At 36.6% G+C, this 23,157-nt stretch overlaps 1 protein-coding gene across 1 annotated transcript in view; it reads right to left on the reverse strand.

Moving 5' to 3' along the window:
* Positions 1–6,814: 6,814 nt before the first annotated feature.
* CFAP54 (cilia and flagella associated protein 54) overlaps positions 6,815–23,157 on the reverse strand; it is a 116,291-nt gene continuing 99,948 nt past the window's right edge. The window contains exons 60-69 of the mRNA XM_030003187.1: positions 22,111–22,216; positions 21,247–21,339; positions 20,582–20,723; positions 18,252–18,452; positions 16,798–17,006; positions 13,528–13,713; positions 12,017–12,123; positions 11,006–11,195; positions 9,580–9,657; positions 6,815–7,030 (exon numbers count right to left, since the gene is read on the reverse strand). Of these exons, the coding sequence (XP_029859047.1) occupies positions 6,911–7,030; positions 9,580–9,657; positions 11,006–11,195; positions 12,017–12,123; positions 13,528–13,713; positions 16,798–17,006; positions 18,252–18,452; positions 20,582–20,723; positions 21,247–21,339; positions 22,111–22,216 (1,432 nt within the window). The 3' untranslated portion in view covers positions 6,815–6,910. The remainder of the gene's footprint in view (positions 7,031–9,579; positions 9,658–11,005; positions 11,196–12,016; positions 12,124–13,527; positions 13,714–16,797; positions 17,007–18,251; positions 18,453–20,581; positions 20,724–21,246; positions 21,340–22,110; positions 22,217–23,157) is intronic.

Below are 23,157 nucleotides of genomic sequence, written 5' to 3' on the forward strand. Positions count from 1 at the left end.
CTGTCAGCTCAAGTCCGTTTTTAATTACAGACTTTGTGTTAACAACATACCCACTTGTAACACACCCCCTTACACCCTTTGTGCTTACTTCCAGTAACATCAAGTCACACAGAATTGTTGCATCTGTGTCCTGGCTTGGAATAGAGCTGTTGTTTGGGTCATGCCCAATTTTACAGAAAAAAGGGGTTTTTTTAAATTCTCATCTGGTGAAACAAAAGCTAGCACTTCCTCAAAGGTAGTATGTATTTTCACCGCCTCTGCTTTCTAAACCTAAGTAGAAAATTATTTAGTAAAAGATTGTCTGTAAAGGGATATTTGATGTGAAAACTGTAGCAAAACTGTTTCGGTAGAGACCTGGTTTCAAATGAGTCTTTCCCTTATGTAGCCTCAGAATCGGTAGGTCTGAAATGCCCCCTTCACTTTCCTTTGCAGATGGAGTTTGGATTCTCCAGGTTCATTTCATTTCTAGTCTGTATAAGTGAACTCAGAATCAGGAAAGAAACTCACGTCACTGTTATACAAAATGCCATTATTATTTCCCTACAGCAATGAGGATCGTGTCTTTATTGCATCTATTCATCCTCATTAACCAATCATTAGTCATGTTATATATCATTTATCACCTGTCTTCTCAGATACCTGAGCCTTACGGGATCTACAGCATTCCTACAAGTCTTCTATCCCCCACTCCACTTTATTGTCCTAAATTGCTTTTAGACCAATCATGTGTCACTTCTAAGGCCAATACTCTGTTCTACCTTCAGTACATAGAATCAAAAGCTTTTTCTTTCCCGTAGCAACATCCTCTGGCTTTTTTCTTTATCTCCTCACTGTGGAGCGTAACTGTGTTTACAGACAGGAAGGCGAGTACCTGCCTTCCAAGCCCTCAAGCCTTGAAGCTGAGCAATTTGAAATTTTCAGGTTTTTAAGTAAACACGACCAGCATTTTTTTGCTTCGTTCTCTGACACCCCCTCAATTAAATCAGTTTTTCCTGCTGCTAGGACCTTTATTGGTGTTTTTTTATGCCAGTGACTGTGCTGTGTTTCTTCTTGGTATTTATAAGAAACCACTGGGACATCTTGGTTGTATCACCTTTGCGGAAAGGACTGCAGCAAGAAGCCCAATTCTTAAAGCGGTTCTTCGTCTTAGTCTTAGCCCAATTCTTAGAGCGGTGCTGCCGCTGAAGAGGAGGAAGGCCGCCTGCACAAGGCAGGGCTTTCCAAGCAACTGTGCAAGGCTGTGAAACAATCTCCCTGAGAAAGTTCCCTCACACCTGAGACAGACAGATCTGGTTTGGAGGGAAACTGCCTTGCAGGTGGAAGGGAAATCCTCTCCACAGAGCTTTCCAAATGAGGAGAATCGGCCCATCTCTGGGAACCTCAGCCAAATATACAGCCTGTGACTAATGATTTTGTACAGCCCTCCACCAGGTAATAACAATTTCCATCTTCCAAGTGCAGGATGCACTCCTTTCATCAAGCTTATTGCTACATGCACATTCAGATTTTAAAACAGATTAAAAATTCCAATCAATTTCCTACCACTGAGAAGAAAAAAAAACGGTGGTTGCCTCACAACTGACATAATGATGCAACGTAGAGAAATGCAGTCTGGGCAGGACAGCAGAGGCGTCAAGAAGTGGAGGCTGAGGAGGCAGCAGAGGAGTACGGGCGTGGGATGAGAAGGGATGGGGCACATCCCCAGCGCTGGAGACCTCACGGCTATAAATGACTCACCGGCAGTTAAAGATTCGCAGAGCTGGTGCTGGACAAAAACAGTTTTCATGGGTGACAAAGAGAACTAAAACCAAGTACCTAACATACGTAAAACACCATATAGATTGGATTTAGGTGTAATATGGAACTGCAAACCCACGAAGAAAGAGCAAGATATAAAAGTGTGTTAAACATATGAAAATTACCCCAAATTGATCCTAGAGTGAGGGAGAAGAAAACATCATATTCTTCCTGGCCCATGACTCCAGATGTGATGACTTTCCCTAGCAGCTCCTCACACACACAAGCCTGAAACCACTGACCTTCAGACCCAGGGGAGCAGAAGTGTGAGCATTATACAGGTGAACAAGAGTGAAAATAGTAACAATTTATATAATCACTTTAACTGTATTACTATTATTATAATTTAAACTTTTTCTGCATAGAAGTATTCTTTCTTTTCCCATAATAATTAGACCTGGATTAATAGTGACTCTTGGATTAGGCTAAGATTTCAATTCTACTAATAAATTTTTGGCTTTAAACTTACATTGATTTCCTCTTTGCCCATAAAAAAGGTTTTCAGTGTAGCAGCAGTGACACGAGGTTCTGAAGGATGAGCCGCAGAGTTCCTGGGGGATAAGCCCAGTCAGGACGCTGGGGAAAAAACAGCCTACATTTCTTCACGGTTATAATTGTTCTTTAAATCAGTTTTGAAATAGTTGGTATTATTCCACTTGGTAGTGGAATCGTAAGAACGTAACAGCGCTAATTAATACACTACATGTTGTATGATAATAAAATGTATACAGTAATTTTATAGGATAAATGGAATCTTGATGTTTACCTCTAGCTCTGCCATATTCTAGCTATATGACGCCAGTATCCATGAAGCAAGGTGCGAAGCGTGAAGCACGGACCTCATTCTGCTCCCGCGTTGCAGAGCAGCCGTGAGAGCCATCAGGCACTTGCAGTTCTCCCACGTGGAGAACCCACCGCAGAGGCTCCTATGCCGACCCCCCCAGGCCTCGGCGTGGAGAACACACGACTGCCAAGGATCCAGGAGCTTTGCCCAGGACATTGTTATTTTTTGGTGGCTGCCGAAATGTTCAGTGCTGGGTGTCTGGCCAGGAGCGAAACCAGCCCTGAAGGTGAACTGGCTCTTTACAGAGGTTCACCCTCCACAGAGCTGTCCTGAGAACAGCCCAGATAGACTATAGAGCCGGATCCGTCACCTTGTGATGATTTCTTATGTAGCGTATTCTGGTTTTCCACTGTGTGACACGGAGATTTTTTTGGTGTAATTCGCTTCAACACGTACTTTTTTTTCTTTGCACGTTAAGTGGAATCCTAAATCATGCTGACATGGGAGATAAATGAGAATAATTCTAATTATCTCTGGGGTTTCACAGTGGAAAATTAAATTGCAGTGGTAAATATTTGACTTCAGCACTTGCATCTGGACCCTTTCACCCACTCTATTTTAAAGATTAACCTATGCTTCATATTTTCACTTCTCTCATTTGATGATGTACTCAGTATCTTTAACTCAAATAAAATCTTTGGCAAACATAAATGGAACTCTTTGCTGGCTTAATTAGTTCAGCATATTAGCCTGTAATTCCAACAATTAATTCTAGTTCCATCATTATTCTTTTTAAAAATCTTTCTTCTTGGATTTCACTGAAAATGGATTTGGAAACAAATGACTATCCCTTTTACATTGTGTCTCAACTGAATAATAACCTAAATTCCCTGCCTCTTTCATTCAAGGATCTGAAAATATTTTCCAAATGTTGATGCAGAAAACTTCAAATCCCTCACTGATGAGGGGGTTACTGTTATCTTCAGATAAAGAACTGAGGCATAGTGAGGCTAATTACTAGGACTATTTTGTTAGACCAATGTCATCCAAAAACTGGATAAATATACTTAGGCCAACAAAAAATGAGCGTGAATTGGAGCTGTAGTGGAATTTAAAAACCAATCACATACAATTGAATAAATCTGTGTGAAATTACTAATTTCCACATCATAAAATTAATTTAACCAGAAATAATTTCAGGTTGCTATATATTTGTAGGCATGAGACAAATCTGGTGAATGCCTTGAATATACAACTCTCTATCAAGGCAGCAATATAACTTAAAACTATATTGAAACAGTATTTGAAAAAATGAAGTATTCTAAAACCCATTCAGACCTGCCAACATTAAGCTCCCTGTTCAGTTTCAGTTTGAGCCCTAGCACATTCTTGATGATGCAGTAATTAATTACAGGACCAGAAGCTGGTTTTGTTCTCAGGACGCTTACTTCATTCAGTTCACAGAACAGACAATACCAAAGGAATTTAAAAAACCAAACAAACCAACCACCCTTTTTTACTGCTCTTTAGCCCGTGCAGGATCCTTCTTGTCCCTCACCCAGGGGATGCACTGAAGATAAAATGTCATTCATTTCAGAATCCTTTCAATTTGTCCTCGCAGCGCGCGCTCGCTCTCTCTCCTTGCCCCATCCCACAACTTATCAGATAGGGAAACACTACCCGTTCCTTTCACAGATGTGGAATGGAGAAATATTTCAGTTAAAATTTGAAAAGAATTGGTAAACATGCCAGTGGTTCAAAGCTGTCGAGGCGGTAAGTAGCCCTTCGGCAGTGTTGTAGGGGGCAGATCACAGAGCAGACCTTCACATAGCAGGAGGGCCCTCCCCTTACACTTCAGACTGGGAAATCAAAGAAAGTGCTTTTCCCCTCTTCCTTTTTTATTTTGGAGATGGTGACACAGACAAGTATTCTCTACAAATTTAATTGAGCGTGGTGCTGACACATTTATTCTAGTCTCACGTATTGAAAGCTTTAGTCTGCATGCATTGCTAAGGAAAAACCCACCCAAACTACTACAATAGATAAAACAAGAAGCAATTTACTTCGCAATTAGCTTTATACTTCTTTTCTGTGCAATTACTGGAGACGTTTAGATATGAGCTTCCTTCCTTACAAGCAGATTTTAACTAAGGAGTTTAATTATATGCTAAAAGAATAATGTTTTCTCCAATGTTTTCTTCTAAAACCTGCATTGAATAATTAATCCTGTGTTTATGAGAGTAAAATCTGCTGCTATGGATACAGTGAGGTCAACATTTCAATGTTATTATCTTACTGCGCTGTGTTAAAGGAAATGGTAGGATAATATTTTTGTTTCAACAAAAATATCTTAGAGAGTGCAACATATTTTCAATGCATATGTAAAGGATTTTATTTAATATTTCTCTTTCAAGTATAGGAATTATAACAAGGTCCAGACTGGCAGCACTGAAGAAACACCTCGTCTTTAATAGAACTTTACTTCCATTTTCAGCTGATGCTATAGAGTGTTTTACAAATATTGATTAAGCTGCACAAAAGTCCTATGATAATCATCAAGGTGACCCCAAAGAGAAAAGGGTTTATACTTTTTACAAAGCACAAGGAAAGACTGGATAGCTTTTCCGAAAAAACCTGCAATTTTCTACTTGTTCCTTGTAAAAGAAAAATGAGTAATGTCAATTTTTATGTTTCCCACTTTTTGAAGAATTGCAGAGCAATAAATTCTTTTAATCAAAAGATTAATGCTAAGGAATATCTCCTCCAAACTTGCCGTTAGGCCGTTGAGTTAAATAACCATTCTAACTCAGTTTTAAAATTATCTTGCAAAAATATCTTCCCTATCAATTACTCAGTTTTTACTTTCTTTTTATCATTGTTTCATAATCCTTCTAATTTTCCTGCTAATCTACAGCATTCCAGAAAAGGCTACACAAAATAAAAAAGAGCTCAGCTTTTAAAAAGCTACACAAATACATCCAGTCTTCTTTCTTTTATAGGAATAAAGAAAAATAGCAGAAAACCTCACCCTATTTCTTCCTGTTACTGATCACATTTGAGATGCTCATTATGCTGAATCTTTTACCTCCCTCTCTCTCTCCCCCTCCATAGAAGAAACTTCACTCAACCAGGTAACATTTCTCTGAAAAGCACAAGCCAAGGTAAAGCTGCAATTTCCAAACAGCTCAAAATATTTTATCGTTTTACCACCAGGCTACAGCACAGGGAGAGCCTGACTCTAGTGAAAGGGGCTGGCGTTTCACCCCAGTTGTTTATTTTTCTCAGAAACTGAACCCAAGAATGGTTACTATTAGTCCTGAATTTTCATGGCTACACAGAAGCATAGCTAGGGATAGGCCAAGTCTCAGAGGCTCCCGCCCAAACGTCCTGGGTTTTTTTGCTGTTTGTTGCAAACAAATTACTGTGACTGGCGAGGAAGCGCCTGGCCTTGTGATGTGAGCAAAACCAAAGGGCCGTCAGCACTCTCTCGTGCGGCCTTGTGCAACTCACGCACTTTTTCGTGTCAAATTCCCCATCTCTAACACCGGACAAGCATATTGCCTCAGGTGGCTGTTGTTAGGACTCATCAGGTTTCTTCAGCACTTCAATATTTACAGCATTAACAACATAAATAGAGGTTTTGTTAGCATTTTAGAATGATGTCCAAAAATGTTCTATATGGAACCATTTTATTTTTTAAAATGGCTTCCTGCGCCACCCCCAGAAAAATGCTTTGAAATTATGGAGACATCTGAATGATCGTTTTCACCCTCAACAAACCGTGATGTGTTTTTCTTTAACAAAAGATAGAAAAGTCTGATATGCTAGTTTCCAAATAAAAGTGTAAAAGAACAAACTCAGTGATGATTTTAGGCCAAAAAAATTTCCCAACCTCAGAAAAAAAAACAACTTTTGATAACTGCAAAAGCAATTAAAAAATTGCTGATGAGAACAAAACTTCGGGGAACAGCAGTATCTATTAGCAGATGCTAGAAGGTTACAAGCTTATTCAGCTTTTCTGAACAACAAGAAATTATTGAAAAGCTAGAAAACCCCCAACAAACTCACTTAATTATAGATGATTGAATAAATCAAAATTTTAATCCTCTTATTAAGAAACTATTTTTAATACATTTAGTTCCTAAAAGTGTATTTTCATTTTAAAAACTATTAATTTTTTTATAATTAGAAATAAGCTAAAAATTAAAATAATAAAACACATTAGGAGCCAAATCCTGGTGTGATTAATGAGGTTGGTTGATTAACACCAGAACTTAAGTCTAAATCTATAGCACTCAGCAACTGATTAAGTTATTGCAAAAATAGAATTTAGTGAAACAGAGAAATGATCCAATTGAAGAGACTTTCTTCAGTTATTATACATCCATTTGCAGGATCAAACATATCTTTCAAACTTGCTATTGATTGCAAAGTAACATCAAACGGGATCTGAAAAAAAAAAGGAAAAAAAACCCCAAATAAATAACTTTATTAAGCTTACAGGTACCAAAAAGTACATATATACAAATAGCTCCATATTAAAGCCAGATTTCTGACCTACAACCAATGAATAATTTAGAAATACTCATTGCTTCAATATAAATTTGTGGTTAATGACATCTCTTGCAGGAAACTAGTAAAACAGGATAAAGGGGAGGAGATTTCTGTGAACAGTCTTGCTCACAAAGTTTACCCTGATCATCTGTAGGTAAAATACAGATATCAGAGAAGAGCAGCAGGAACAATTAGTAACTTGGAAAGCTTTTCCTAAGATGAGAAGTTGAAAGAATTGAGCTAACTAAAAGGTGAAAATGAGGGCAATGATGAACTGGTCTTTATGTCCATTGGACATGGAAAAGAACTATTTAGCTGATTTAGAGATTAAGAAAAACTAACTAAGGGAAGAGAAGCTTGGAACAGGCTATCTAGGGAGGTTAATTTTTAATGCAATTATTTTATTTATAAATTTACTTTTAACATTTAAGATTGGATCTCCCAAAGACTATGCTTTATTATCTCCCTCAAGAACATAGCTATTCATTGAAGAGCTTTAAAAACAAAGGCAGCTGATCAGTTTTTATTCTTAAAACATGAACAGTCAAATAATTTTAAATGAATAATTCAATACAAATGCACTTTTTCCACTTAGAAATATAATTCAGTGCTGAATCAAAAGCACTGTAAGACATGTGAACAGAAAAAAGAGAATCAAAGGAGAGAAGCTGGAAACATGATAGGAGTTAAAAGTGTGACAGCTCAGAGAATAAGAAAACAAATACCACAAATGAGAACTGACTTTGTCCAATTAATTTACAAGAAGACGAGCAACAAAAAAGTGTGTGGTGGGGAAAAATTATGTAACACTACATATAAGCAATGTATCTGCTGCTTTCTCCTGCATGCTTGAAAACAAAGGGAATGTACTACCCTATGGTATACGTAAGTCCCACTCGGAGCTTTCCACCTCTAGACAAGGAGACTGGGTAATGCACACGTACAACTTATTTGAAAGTTTGGAAATACTACTTAGAAATATGCAATATGTCATGAAGTGCTGGACACTACAAGTTCTGCTGGCTTCAGAAAAGAATGAAGATACTCAGCGTCTTGAAGGATTAAGCTTCACTTGCTCAACCAAATCTGCCATATCTAATAGGATCTTAGTTTGAAGTCTCTGCCTGAAACTTTGTGATGAAAACCCCATTGTTCCACCTGTTGAAACATTTTAGCTTGTTATGGCATTTAGCCAGAACAAAACAGAGCAGTTAACATCATATTCTTACTGGAAGGACACCCTTAAATCTGCTCCCTCACTTTCATCGTAGACCCACAAAAAGAAGCAGGCAAAGTGAAGAGGAATTCACGAGAATATAAAACAGGTCCAGGAGGTCCACGTGATTCTATGAAAGCTCGGCTGTACCTTTCCCTAGGTATCTGTCAAATCTCTCTACCATGGAAGATATTTCAGTGGGACTGTGAAAAGTAGGGATTTGCAGAATGAACGTGTATGTATTCTGATGCATTGATAAAGCCAGATTGGGTGATATGAAGGTCTGGGAGTCATATGAGAGAGACCTTCAGGACGGCTAACAAGGGGTGGCAAGGATGGTGCAAGATGTATAAAAGGGAAGTATGTACTCCTAGGTACCAGACTGCAGGACGCACAGGACAGCATTACAGATAACCTCTTCTATAACAGGCCACTAGCCAAACCGGTCCCAGATAAAACTCGGGATTCTGTTCTGGGAGGAAGAGCTACCTGACTGGAAAAGAAGAGTACAGTGGATGCCTTATCCATTATTCCATTGTGAACAATTACAGGCAAGATATTTGAGGATTAATGGGGGGGAGTTATACGTTACGGTGGATTCCAAAATCTTCCTTGGAGTTCCTTGAGCCCTGGCAGCTGTGGTCCTTTCCTGATCCCCCTCGGGTGGCCGAGAACCCTGAAGAGTACTGCGGCCTGCTATGGGCCGGTTCCCATCGTCTCCTCTGGGATACTGGCTACAACTGGGTAACAAGTTGAACACAACAGCATGGACAAAAAAATGGCATGCTATCTCTCAGGACATGTCATGGGCAAGGCAGAGAAAGCTAAAGAAAATAGAAGGAAAGCCTGAATAACTGTAAAAACACAGGGATGGAAGGAAATTGCATCTGGCGATTGCACCGTGGAAATTCACCGGAGTCTGTGTAAACAATGACCAGAGAATGGCAGATAACCGAGATGAACCCATTGTGAGTGAGATTCATTTTTAAAACATTTTTGTATGTATAATAAGGTGATTCTAATGAACAGTGAAGATATTCACAGTTTGTAATCATGCACATTTGTGTTTTATTTGTAAAGATGAAAAAATAAAACCCAAACAGAAAGCCCAACGATGTATGAGGAAAAAAATGGGAAGATACCTAGTGGTATAATACATGTTTCAGTTTAACTGAACAATTGTTTTCTTTTAGAAAACAGATTTTTACTATTAATGAGAACAGCATACCTCAGTTAATGGCAAGGACAGAGCTGGAACAACAGACAGCAGTGCTTTGACTTCAGATAAACACCATTTAGCCATTTCCTAATGGTATAAAACAAGAAAAAACCAATGCTGTACTATCAATCCCCTCTGATAAGCTAATAGATGGCTTAGCTCTACAAAATTTTTCAGAACAATCAAGTTTGAGGTTATTCTAATTGAATTCACAGCAAAATAAACCTTAGCTGATGAATATAAATTTTCTGCAGCACAAATAGTTGTGTTTGCTGTACAAACACAAGAGCCCAAACCTTGCAGCTTCTACTGAGGCAAAATTGCCCCTGGCTCAGGTATTAAATCCAGTGAGTGAGCACACTTTTGCTACATGTTTACTGAAGACATTATAAACAAACACTCTTGACAGGATGATATTTATACATGTATAATGCATAGCACGTTAATCTTGTTAGTATTCTAAACATTGTTTTTCCAATTACTGACATATATTAATGAAAGTTTGAGCAAAACCCTTCAGGTAATCAGAACCACCCACTAAAGGACAGCTCTGTCTACCCTCCTGAAAACACTGTGATTGGCCAAAACATCATTTGTTCTCCAAGCTGGTCAAAATACAGCCTCGTAATAATGGCACAGTGCACAATTGTCACTATTTCACAGCATCCATCAGACAAAATGACAGCCTCTACATCATTAATCATTTCATATAATAGATATAAAGAGAATCCTGTCACATGATAAATGTCTCCCACTTTGAAAATAAACGTCTATTTTGCCTTGGCATTTATCAAGCAGCAGTTATGCTGTGGCAACATTCTATTCCAATGACATTATCTCAAACAGACCACATGGAAAATTCTGAAATTACCTCTTTTGTGTGCGTATGTGGGGGGAGTTATTTGGTTGCGGACCATATTCAGCCTTGCTAATAGAAAGACAAGAGGAAGGTGGCGTAGAGAAAATGAAAATAAATTCACTGCCAGTTTTAGTCCTCTCTCAATAATGTTATTAGAAGGTTCTTGTTTCAGAAACCATCACTGCCCATTTTGCATTGAAGATGTGTAACTGATTTTTAAAAAGCACTTTTGGGTTGATCACCATGCTAATTTAGCACTCTACCAAGCATTTTCAGATGTAGATTACTATAAATTAGGCATCAGTTTTCAAATCTATGTACCTGAAGGTGTAGCCTTTATTTTTCAAGTGGAAGGCTGAAGATGCCTGATATTTTTGTAAAGCGACAAGCAATATATAAGGCAAAGAAAAAGTTAAATATTAAATGAAAAGTGAAAATATTTCAACATTTCTTGAAAAGGTTGAGGGAAGTTTAATCTTTTATGTCTGCCTTCCAAGTTACATGTCATTTATTTACCCAAAACAGACATCTTAAATCAAGTCAGACATATTTAAGAGCAGAACTGTTCTCACTTACTTCTGTTTTTTCATCAAGATGCACTTTTGCAACATTAATTTTGGTTTTTATTGAAGGAATTTTTTTCAAAGTTCCACTTTCTTCAAGAAAACTTGTAGGTTCTGAAGCTGAAGACAAGCTTTTAGAACTTTGCATCAACATTTCAACTTGCTGCTTCAGATTAGATAATTTCTTCTGTAAAGAAATAACTCTGCAAGAAGACAAGATTTTTTTCATTATTGCTCTTATAAAACAACAATATTTGTTGTTCCCAGGACATAATTAAACTGACCTAGCTTTTATTACATATTGATTAAGTTCTACATTTTCTTTTTCAAGACTGATCTCATAATTTTACAAAATATGTTTTCCATTAAAGAAAGTGAAAATACGGAATGCATTTGCTTCTTGCACTAAAAATGGTAAGCAGTATTTTAAGCATGCCTCTCTAAGAAAAGATTTTTCTCATCCAACCAGGACAAGGGTGGCAGGGGCTGCAACTCTTCTTGGCCCGCTATTCCTTCCCCTCCACCTGCTCAGCAGTTCCAAAAATCCTGAGACTAGATGAATGACAAGGAAGAAGTGATGAAAAACACCATAGGATGTAAAATGAAGGGCTGAGTCTGGGGCTACAACTGAGAAAAATTCTTGCATGCTCAGAGTTGTAATATGGGATGGAGAAAGCAGCTGATCCAGTGAGAGAACGGGAATAACTGCTGGGACTCCTTCTTAGATTTGCTAGCATTTTCTTACGTTGCTACGCCAGTGTAATATAATCAGCGTGTGTTACTCAGTTCTTTAAGAATCAAAACTAAAATGCTAATGTACTGAAAAGGCATATGTTTGGATGGGTTTAATGCTGTGCACAACATCTTACAGTTTTTATAGTGAAAAATTTCTGAAAAGCAAAAATGAATACTTTTAAAGATTTACAGTTCTTTGATATTTTGTACTTTATTTTCTCTCATCCTAAATGGTTGACTGATCTTTAATATAGCATGAAATAACAGCATAAAGTCAATAATTATTTACCTAGCCAACGGAATCCACAAGTGGCCTGAAAACATAGACATTGAACTGAAAATCTTGATGTTGCTAATCTTGACAGGCTTTGTATTATAAGCATAAAGCAGCAAAACCTGTGAAAGAGATGGAATGGGTAAGCTATAATGCAGTATGCTATAGTAGACCTGAGCTATTTCAGTGATACTAGATTATAACGACTATCAAATACAGTGTACTGATGAAGACTTAAATAACTGACTCTCAAAAAAGGGGGGAGTGTGGCCTCATGAATTTGTACTATACTCAGTTTTTATAGGTTTTAAAGTAATTTAATTATGGATATAATTTACACAGGTTTGAAAATTAATTATACCCTATAGAGTCACCATCAAAATCCCAGTGTTGTCCTGATCCTGGTCAATCAATCCCACTTATGCTCATGTCCAAAGTTCCAACTTCAGGTAGGCTGAACACAGAGCTTTTACTGAATTTCCAAAGGCCCTATGTAATTAGTTATATTTGCTATATATATTTGCTATATATAATTAGTTAAATTTGCTATAAATTTGCTAAATTGGCTGTCATCATACTAGATTTAAATGCATGAAGTGCACATAACTCACCCATCTAATAAAGCTGTATCAATGTAAGAGCACAAGAAAATGAAATAGAATATTCTCACCTTTCACTGAAATAATTTGCTATTATGATTGAAAATGTGCTTCCTAGCGGTAGCTGAATATTTTGACTACATGGAGAATGTCAAGAATATAGTATTCACATATTAGTTGTTTTCAAGAGTTGTCTCTGGATCTCTAATGATCTGTAAAGTCATGCTAAAGTAACCTGCAAAACTATATTCAAAAGTACAATTATTTGCACTAACTTCACAGGGCTTCTATCAGCTCACTAATAGAGATGAAAAGGGTCTAGTGGAAATTTTGACACTGATCTGCTATGCCAAAAAGTTTGGAGATCATGGATTTCTATTGCAGTAGCAGAACTTTTACCCACGAACCTGCTGTTCCCTTGTTTAAAAATAAAACAAATTCCATGTCCTAATCTCTTGCTTTCCTGCAACTCTCCAATCTCTCTCATCTTTCATATTTCGTCTGATTTCTTAGGGAAATGAAGTTTACAAAATCCCATTTTTCCTGTATACATGCATCTGCTTTTCCAACAGCCTCCCACCAAACAGTATTGTTTGAATGTATTGGTCAGCTCTGAGCAAACCTAACAGAGTGGAGATCTTAAAGACATCAAGGACCTGCAACAGGCATGAATACAACATGGCCTGGAAGCTCTATATGGTGAACAAAGTATTTCTTTGGCCTGCCACCAAAAAACTGTCGGGGCGTTCTGTTTGTCCTGTGTAGCAGGTTTGCAGCACAGTAAATATACAGCTCCCTGCTGTCCAGCTTGCCAATCAGCATATGTATAATTCAATTAAAAAGCTAATCAGTCGTAGCACAAATATTCATTGGAAATAAGACCTTATTTGTTCCAATACCTAAGGAACTGCTTTGGTGTAGTTATACCTTAGTCTCTGTATCGTTTGATGGCTTTGCCAGAGAAGGAATGTACCACTGAATATTAATTTCCTTATTTGAAGCATTTGTTGCCCTACTCTCCATCTGACTGTTTGCTTCTGCAATGACAGACACCAGAGAAGCTGTTCTCACATGTGACATCTTTGATGTAATTCCAGTAATTTCAAGAGACATCTGAAACACAGAAGAAAATTTTGTATTTTTTCTAGTGTAATATGCAAAATCTGTTATAATCTAGTGTCTACTAGAATCTGTATGACATTCGCTCCTGCACAAATATATGCTTATTTAGATAAATGGGTAATTTTAAAAGGTGTCCATTTTACCAAGTTAAGGCTTTTCAAAGTTCACATCATGAGACATTTCTAAAGGTAACACAAAGGACCTCTGGGCCGACTTAGAGACACCTACAGTGACAATAATTGTTACCTTTGACTTATCTTCCTTATGGCATTACTTTTTTTCTTAAAAGATATTATTTGACTTGCTGACCATACCAAATTTAGTGCTGAAAAAGTAATTTGTCAGCTATACATATTGATAATTAGAATAGTAAACTGAATGTCAGACTAATGCTTTATTTATGTTTACCTATTTGTTTTCTCATTAGCTGTGTAACTAACAAAGGGTGATACATACTGAAAATTCAGTCACTTAATTTGTGAGGATTTGTCATATGTCATATTTACTAAAATATATATGGAACATTAGCAGGCTATTCATCAAATAGTTACTGTTTGGCTGTCATTTACCAGGGAAGTAATGGAGGAATACTGTGGAGGAACATTCATTCATGAATAAAAGCTTTTTCTAAAGTTGTAAAATATTTGATTTAAAGGCTGAACAGCACCATACCATTTCTACTTTTTAAACTGTTACGCAGATCTGCAAAGAACAGAGGAGGCCAAACAGCGACCTTTAGGGGGACTGCTGAAGCTATTTGAAAATGTTGTTAGTGTCTCCAAAATGTGGACACTGAAAACAGCTGCCTGGGGAGTTAGTTCTTCTTTAATTTTGAATGTTCTTTGCTGAAAAAACCTGGAGAATTTTATGCACTTTATTTTCAGAAAATACAGCTCATGACCGATACAGGACAGTAAACGCAGGTGAGCAGAAGATTTTTCACAGTGACATAATCTTACTTCGCAAAGCCAGTTCCCATCCCGCATCAAAATATAGTAGAGCTGAATATAAAGATGAAGTCGTGCATTTCAGCACGTGGGTATGCCTTCAGTACGGCGTGGGACAGTTAACTGGGGGTGATCCCTGCCACAGAGACTCTAAACCCTGAGGCGGTGACAACAGTGGCCGTAACGCAGGGTACGCCGTGAGGTGTGCATGCGTCACTCACCTGCTACAAGGACCTTTTACATTCAGGCTCTGTAGTTTGGCAATGAATCACCCCCTATCCTGCTAGCATGGAGCGTGAACAAAATTATGAGAAAACATATATATGGAGGTGGGAACAACGTAATTTATGCCATGCCCCTGAACTAGAGCTCTTAAAAGTCCATTTTACGACACGTATTTCTTTCTAAAACATATGGTGTGTTTTCTTTTTCACTGAACTGCATCTTTTGTTATTTACATAATATTGAATCTTTCTGAGGAAGGACATTACAACTGCTCTAGTCAAACTGGAGGGTTGCTGAATTACATACATAAATATTTATCTATTCAACTTTCTCAAAAGCCTGAAAACAACAAACTGTCTTAGTTAAGTGTTTCCAGTCCTACATACTATCATGGAGTGGAATAAAAAAAAAGGATGCAAAATGTAAAAGGACACACAGTTTTAATTATAGCCGCCTTAATGTAATTTGGATTCTTTGTTCAGCAGAGCTGAAAAAAACTTCAAGAGTCAAAAATAGAATTACAAAGACACCTGTAAGCAAAACATTGTACATAAAAATCATTCTTTCAAAAAGTTTACCTATTTGTACTGTTAAAAATCCCAGTATCAAATTACAGTAACATTTTTAAAAGAACTTACACAGCCTTCTGAATAGTTAAAGCTTCCAAAAATGTTGTGATAAAAATCAATGAAGCTTAGAATTAAAAAAAGTAAGAGCTTTATGCTTGTTAGCTGTCTACAACAGTGAAGCTAACACATGATTATGCAGCTTGCACCTGTCACGAACATGACAGTAAGCTCTGAAGCTTATTATTCTAGGACAGTGTAATACTAATTATGTCAAAAAAAGAGCAGACAGAGTAAAATAATTTTTGATATACGATGGCTGTTATAAATGTCACATACCATATATTTACAATTTATTCAGTGGCACAGTCAGCTCTTTGTTGGGAAATGAGTAATGATATGCTGTCCAACACTGCAGAAAGTTCACCAACTCTAGAAAAGCTACTTTCACAAAAGTATTTTAATTCATTTTTATAAGATAACAAGTTCCCACTCCTCAAGGCTCCCCCGTCTCCATCTAATACTGAACATAATAAGTAAAAAATAAACCACAGAGAGTAACCCTGTCATTTTAATTTTTTAGTGTTAGGATAATTATTAATGTGAGAAGTGGGATGGAGAAACTTTGAAGACCATTATTTTTACATTGAATCTTCAAAGACTTCTACCATTCAATATTCAATACATATGCCATGGTCAGTGTAGGCTCCAGAATTCCAATTCAAGATTTCTCTGAGTAATATACTCTGAGCTGCCTACATTTGAAAGCTCAAATAGGCTGTTCGCAAGCCAGAGATCTGAAAAGATTGATTTTCTAGCCAGCTGAAAATCAGTAAAAAAATTGGCACACAAGGCCTTCAACAAATTTTGAGAAAATATTAATTATATTTTTTTTAAATCATGTTTTTATTATAGACCAAATTAACAATATAGAGGCTTTTACATACAAATTACAAAGCAAACACCAGGACATTTTTGGTATGAAACATGGAGATCTACAAGATTAAAAGCCTCAGTCCTACCAAATAGCACAGCCAACTTAATTAACTAATAATAAAATCTTCTTAAATATCATTCTGCTTAATATTCTAGGGTTTAAACACACTGGGCAAGGGATAGAGATCATTTTTGCAGGAGTGAATAACACAAGGATATTTGCGTTGGTTAACTGTCTCCTTCACTGCTTGCACAGAATTTTGGTTTTGCACTGATCCTCTGCATAATTAATTTCATTCTTCTATAGTGCTCTCAGAAATATCACCATTGGAACTAGCAAGAATCTGAGCGAAATGCGAGTATAATACATATTTTTGAAACATCAGAAAGAAAATAAGTACCTTTGAAGAATCAGCTGGCCTACCAAGTGGCAATTCTACATCATGTAGCTCTTCTGGGAAATTCTCAGGACAACACATTGAATATTCAAACAAATATTTTTTAAGAAAGGAATGCATTTCTGCTATGCGTAGAACAATCCCTGTGTCAAAAACAGAACTAAGGTGTCCATCTCTTGCAGAAAATGATCCACGTCCTGAGTTAGGGGCAGCTTTGAAAAGAGATTTTTATTACCTCATCATTTGCCACTAAAAAGTAAAGTTTCTACAGCTACTCAATAAATTTTGAAAATATAGTAAAATACGTAAATCGATTCAATATCAAATAAATGCATTTCCAACAGTTATACCGATTGTCCTTAACTATTACTAGGTTATGCTATTTGTATTGCAATTTTGCACTGGAGATCTGATAATGAAACGAGCTCTGTCTAGACATTATAAAGTAGCACAAAACGGAAGGTGCAGTTTTGAGGTTTAGGTACTTAAGTTTAGATGTGTAAGCATCAGTATGTTCACTAGATGTCTAAACACCCTCTAGAATAAATGCATATTTATTCAATATGGTCAAAAGAAGCTCTAAGAGCTGTTAAGACCCTAATTTAGACAGCTACTGGCTGATCAGCCGAGTCGCTGCCTACGCTCCATCACTGGTAATTACAGCTGAGATATACATGCATATTTTGACACCTACTTGTAGATACCTTACTGTCCTTATAGTTCTGTGGTGAGGTAGAATACTTCCCTTTCATTTGGCGCTGCAAGCAAAAAACCCCAACCCTCTCCAAAATTGCTATTGTCAGAGTTGCTAGGTTTCTCTCCAGGCAGCACCTCTATGTACAACCTCGTTCTGTTCTCACCTATCAGGTCGTCACTTGTATATGCGGCAGCTGGCCTTCAGAAGTAGATGCAGAGTATTAGAGCCCTGAAATCAATGGATTCTTACTGTCTTTGAAAGGTGCTATCTATTACTGTCTTTTGTTTACAGTTAAATAAACCAAGTATGCACATAACATCTGGGGTTTTAGGGAAAACACATTCAATAATGCTCAGCCTTCCCGTTCACACTACACTCAGTTCTCGCAAACAGGCCCCCAGACTGAACAGATTTTTTTCTGATGTGACTTAAGTCTGATGTATCTAGAACTAAAATAAATATAGATTATGACTTTTTAAAAAATGCTTCAGATATAGTAATAGCAATTAAATTTTGACGGATGCTTTTCCTGGTATCATGAAGGCTTATGAATAATTATGAAAACAGGTAATAACATCCTCACTTGCAATACTTGTAAACTGACATAACTCTTGATTTCAGTGAAGATTTTTTCACATTTATGCACTTGAAAGAAACTCAAAATGAGACTCAGACGATGGCCTTTGAATCTGACACTGTTGGCCCCCAAGAACAATATCTCACCTATGGCAGTTTTCTAGAAGGAAAAAAATATTCATACCAAATAGGAGGTTTGTGTTATTAAGTCTTTTTAAATAACTGTGGTAGCGAATTAAGTGAACCCATGTTATTGTCTCTTTCCTCTGGCTGGCCTTGGTGGCAAGACTTTCTGTTCTTTCACTTTGGCTCTGCTCATCTTGTATGATTTTTTTGTTTTCAGTAGAAGATGCTTTGGGACTTTCAGATGCAGCATTGTATCCATCTGCAAATCCAATAACAGTTCAACAATACACATTAAGTGAATGGTTGCAATTCAAAAGCTATTTCCGCATTGTGTTGGAATTGACTAATCTGTAACTAAAAAAATCTGACTTGTGAACCTGATTATGTTTTTCATAAGAGGAAAATTCTTTCTATTCTGCTTTAATATTAGTTGAACTACTAAAGAATATATTTCTCAGATCATGGCCAGGAATCTGACTGGTCCTTGCAAGAAGCTAAAAGGGGTAGAGAGCAAGGTGCTCTCGCTCTCTCTCTGAATTTAAATATAAAGCCATTATTTCTATACATTGTTCAATAGCAGATATTTACTAAGTGGAAACAATACTAGGAGTCATCAGTCATAAGCTGATGAAGCTGTTGAACTTCCCAGTCATATAGACCTGAACTCAGAAGAGTTAGGTACTCTGAAATGTTTATTGTTAGCTTCAATCCAGTCCCTTTTAAATATTAAGCACATTATCAATTAAATGTGTTCTTGACTATGAACTAAAAAATCTTTTTTTTTTTTTGGTGCTGCCTAAAAGTTATACTTATGCAAAAAGAGGAAAAAAAATCAGTAGTTATCTTTATATCACTGTTTATATTCAACATTTTTTTCACTGTACATGGCGCTCTCAAAAGCCCACACAATCCTTCTGCTCTGTTTCTCATTCCCAACTGAACAAACATTATGTTACAGTAATTCCTAATAGTAAACTTCCAGAAAATAATTATGTGTTCTTCTACAAAATCTGAATGTCTCCATTATTCCTGATATTTCACTGTCAATTGTAAAAAAATAATTTAGTTTAAATGGCCACATTGTTTATAGATGAAACTTAAACAATGTGTTTCACTAATGGTTTTACAGAAAATATTTAGCATGCTGTGCTGATCATTTCCATTTCAATTTACCTTTATATATTTTGGCCTACTATTGCTTTTCTACAATTTCTATTCTTTATATTGCTTAACAGAACTATCAGGAGAAACACCTGCTGCATTTGCTAAAAGAAGAAATGATCTGTAATTATAAGCAAATGGAGCTAGTACAAAACAATCAGATTGATGGAAAGTCTTAGCATACAACACTTGTTTTCATAAACCAATCAAAACACATATGTTTAAACACTGTACAGTAAGCAGACATTGCTCAGCTTTGCCAGCAACTATCAGGCAGAGCAATTCAATCTTTGTCAGTCACTTGGGATGACTGAAATTAAGCCACTGAACCGAAATTTTGTCACTAAATTAATGGTTCCCAGCTTAAAAATAAATATAGATCTTTTGCCTTAGTGTTCATATAACATCTGGCAACCACTATCCCAGAATTCCTAGTTTCATTGTTTTTTGGGTTTTTTTTTTAAATCAAAAAATTCCATTTCATCAACTCCATTAGCTGTAAAATAAACACAGAAGTTGGAAATAAACCAGGGAAAGGCAAAGTTCTATCAAGCTAATGGAAGCATCTCTAAATGATAATCCATTGGACTGGAAAGACAGTGAAAATTTTTTTATTTTACTGACTTTGACTTTTAGATACAGTATCCAGGCAGATGACTGCAAGAGATTGGGTTTGTTGGTTTTGGTGTTTGTTTGGGGTTTTGCGGGGGGGGGGGGGGGGGGGGGGGGGCGGGCAGGGAGAGACAAGCTATTCAACACCAACATGTCTTTGCAAAATCAAAATTAAAACTGAAAATCTCCAAGGAAAAGCTAATATACCTAGGGAAAAAAAATCTGTTCTAAATCAGTGTTTGAAAAAAAAGCAGTGATGACTGATAGGGGGGTCAAGACCTATTCTAGCAGTCTGGGGAAGTCCTGTGACAAAGGTCCATCTGTTTTTCTAAAAGTATGGCAGTATGAGCACTCTGTCTTTCTAAGCCACAGTATGCAAACAATGCAATTTTTCTTAACCTGTTGAACACATGCACAGGCTGATAGTTAAAGACCCATTACTCTACTCAATATTTTGTGCTGCTATGCAGGACGAGGATTTTGCTTTTACTTTGCAAATTTGACTTGTAATTTTTCATAAATGAAAATTAGGTATTAAATGTGTTACTAGATTACATGGCATATATAGTTTGTTAGTTATTTAATGTTCTAATATTACTAGGTATAAAGGAATACCAGATAAGAAATCTCTGTACGAAGCAAGAAGATCCATGGAAGCAAATTCTGGGATTTTCTGTTGCACTGTGTCCTTCATGCTGTGTTCTTTAACACTCTTAATTCCAATTAATAGCTGAGAAGCAAGCACAGCTTCACTGACCTAAAAATAATATTTATTTTATTCAGAAGCAGTTCACTACAATATTTACATAGATTTTAAAATCTGAGATTACCAAGATGATGACAAAAAATTAATTACTCAATATACCATATTTTTTAAAGTCAGGAAAATATTCTATTTCTCTCTGACATATGGTACATACTATACTTAAATAAATCATTACTGCTGACAGCTTAATTACTACATAGTGATTTCAAATCAGATATCCTCGCCTGTATGCCACTGATGTCTAACCACATGTCAAATACATGTGCACACATATCAGGCAGTGTGCTGTTTTATTTGCACTGAATCAAAGTTGAGGTAAACAGAGTCAGATCTGTCCAAGAGAGATGAAATGCACTACTCAGTGTAATTTTCATTTCCTCAAATGAGACCCATGCTAGAAATTTCAGGAAACCTTAATTCTTGTCTTGTTTGCATTGTCTTGTTTGCATGTGTAAGTAGCATAAGATGAAATTAAAAAACCCCCAAAATTACTTCTTCAGAATATCGCACCAACCTGTGTAGCTGCTCTTACTGCAATCCAGGACTGTACTTTGTAGCCTTCTGATTTCAGAGCCTCCTCGGGAGAAGAGCGCTCTCCAGAAGAGTTCTAAAATTATACACCAGTTCATAATTAGGATTCCAAATATATTATGGTGAAATATATTTTAAATATAGAAAAAAGTCCTCCTACTTACAGAATTATTGTTTTATTTGCAAGTTGTAAAAATCAGCATTGATTGTAAATCCATGGATTAATTGCTAAAATTGAAAAAAAATTATCCAGACCATAATAATTGGCTGCTCCTGTAAAAATTTTCTCACATCAGCTCATACTATGGTCACTATTGTATACAGTTTTGCTATAATTTTCCATTTTCTGGAATCTTAATTACCTCCTTTCTCTTATGTTACACATTATACTTTGAATCTATGGCTTTTAGCCACTTTAACGTGGTTAAAGCCTTTTATGTTTCTCATGCTGTCACTCATATTTGTACTGAAAAATTGAAATTTGTTAAAGTATAAATATTAGCACTTAAAAAACAGGATTGAATGTTACGATTTCTTTGCAAGGTACAAATTAATTAGTACATAATCAGAAATGAAAACTCTGTTGGTTCTGTTTCTTCCTATTTTATACAGAAAAATATTTTAAATGTTATCATTCAATGCAATAAACATGAGAAATAACATTAAACAAGATAAAATTCTACTGCTGTTCTCTATGATTTCTTTGTGTGATTTTTCTAGTAGGATTTTCAGTATCAGTATGATTTATAAGGCACTGTAAGTAATAGTCTGGCAAGGTGCACGATGTTCTAGCAGAAATATATTTCCTGCTTTGAAGAGGCCACTACCCAAAAGATAGAAAACATACGTTTGATTTGGAAGGCACCATCTTATCTGGCTGTGACACATCCTCATTATTTGTGGCAAAATGCAAATATAATAGTGCTATTTCAAGGTATGATCTTCTTATTAACCTGTAAGAAACAACACACAGATCAATCAATGTTACTATCGAAGTAAGCATTACAATGATACAATCCGACTCCTGCGTAAGACTAGCCAGACAGCCTCACCAAATAAATCATTCATCCAGCCCTCATCATCTACTTAAAGTGTACCTTCTTTCAGAAAGCCATGTGATCCTGTTTTAAAGTCTTACTATGTCTAAAACATCCCTATGGTATGTGTAAGAAATAACACATTGATTTAAGAGTACGTCAAATACAATTTGCATTATGTTACAAATATTCCATAAATAAATTGCAAACATTTAGTAAGAAAACTGTAATTCTGTAAGGGAAGTGATCTTTCTGTACAGAACCTGTATGGGTTCCTCTTCCTTTCTCAAGTTAAGGCATTCATTGTCCTGGTTTTCCTGAAACATGGCTGGCTGAATTTGGATATGAGTCTTCAGTCAAACTCTTCCAAGAATCAGCGTAAGTACCCACAGTGACGAAAACAGTCTCTCGTTTCTTCATAGGGCTCAGCTGAGGAACCTTCTCAGTTCCGAATTCTGTACCAGAACACTCTACATCTTCAGACAGACTATGCTCACCAATTCCTGTTCTCCTCCTATACTTCCTTCTCCTTTCAGTTATTTTTACAGTAGTATAGTAGTATTATAAACCAGGCAAAAATCATAGAATCATAGAATGGGTTGGGTTGGAAGGGACCTTTAAAGGTCACCTAGTCCAACTCCCCTGCAGTGAGCAGTGACATCTTCAACTAGATCAGGTTGCTCAGAGCCCTGTCCAGCCTGACCTTGAATGTTTCCAGGGTTAGGGCATCTACAAATTGTAGATTTGTAGTAAAAAGACTTCTTCCTTATATCTAGTCTGAATCTACCCTCTTTTACTTTAAAACCATTACCCCTTGTCCTATTGCTACAAGCCCTGTTAAAAAGTCTGTCCCCATC

The sequence above is a fragment of the Aquila chrysaetos genome, chromosome 26 (assembly GCF_900496995.4).
Source record: "Aquila chrysaetos chrysaetos chromosome 26, bAquChr1.4, whole genome shotgun sequence".
Classification (NCBI taxonomy): domain Eukaryota; kingdom Metazoa; phylum Chordata; class Aves; order Accipitriformes; family Accipitridae; genus Aquila; species Aquila chrysaetos.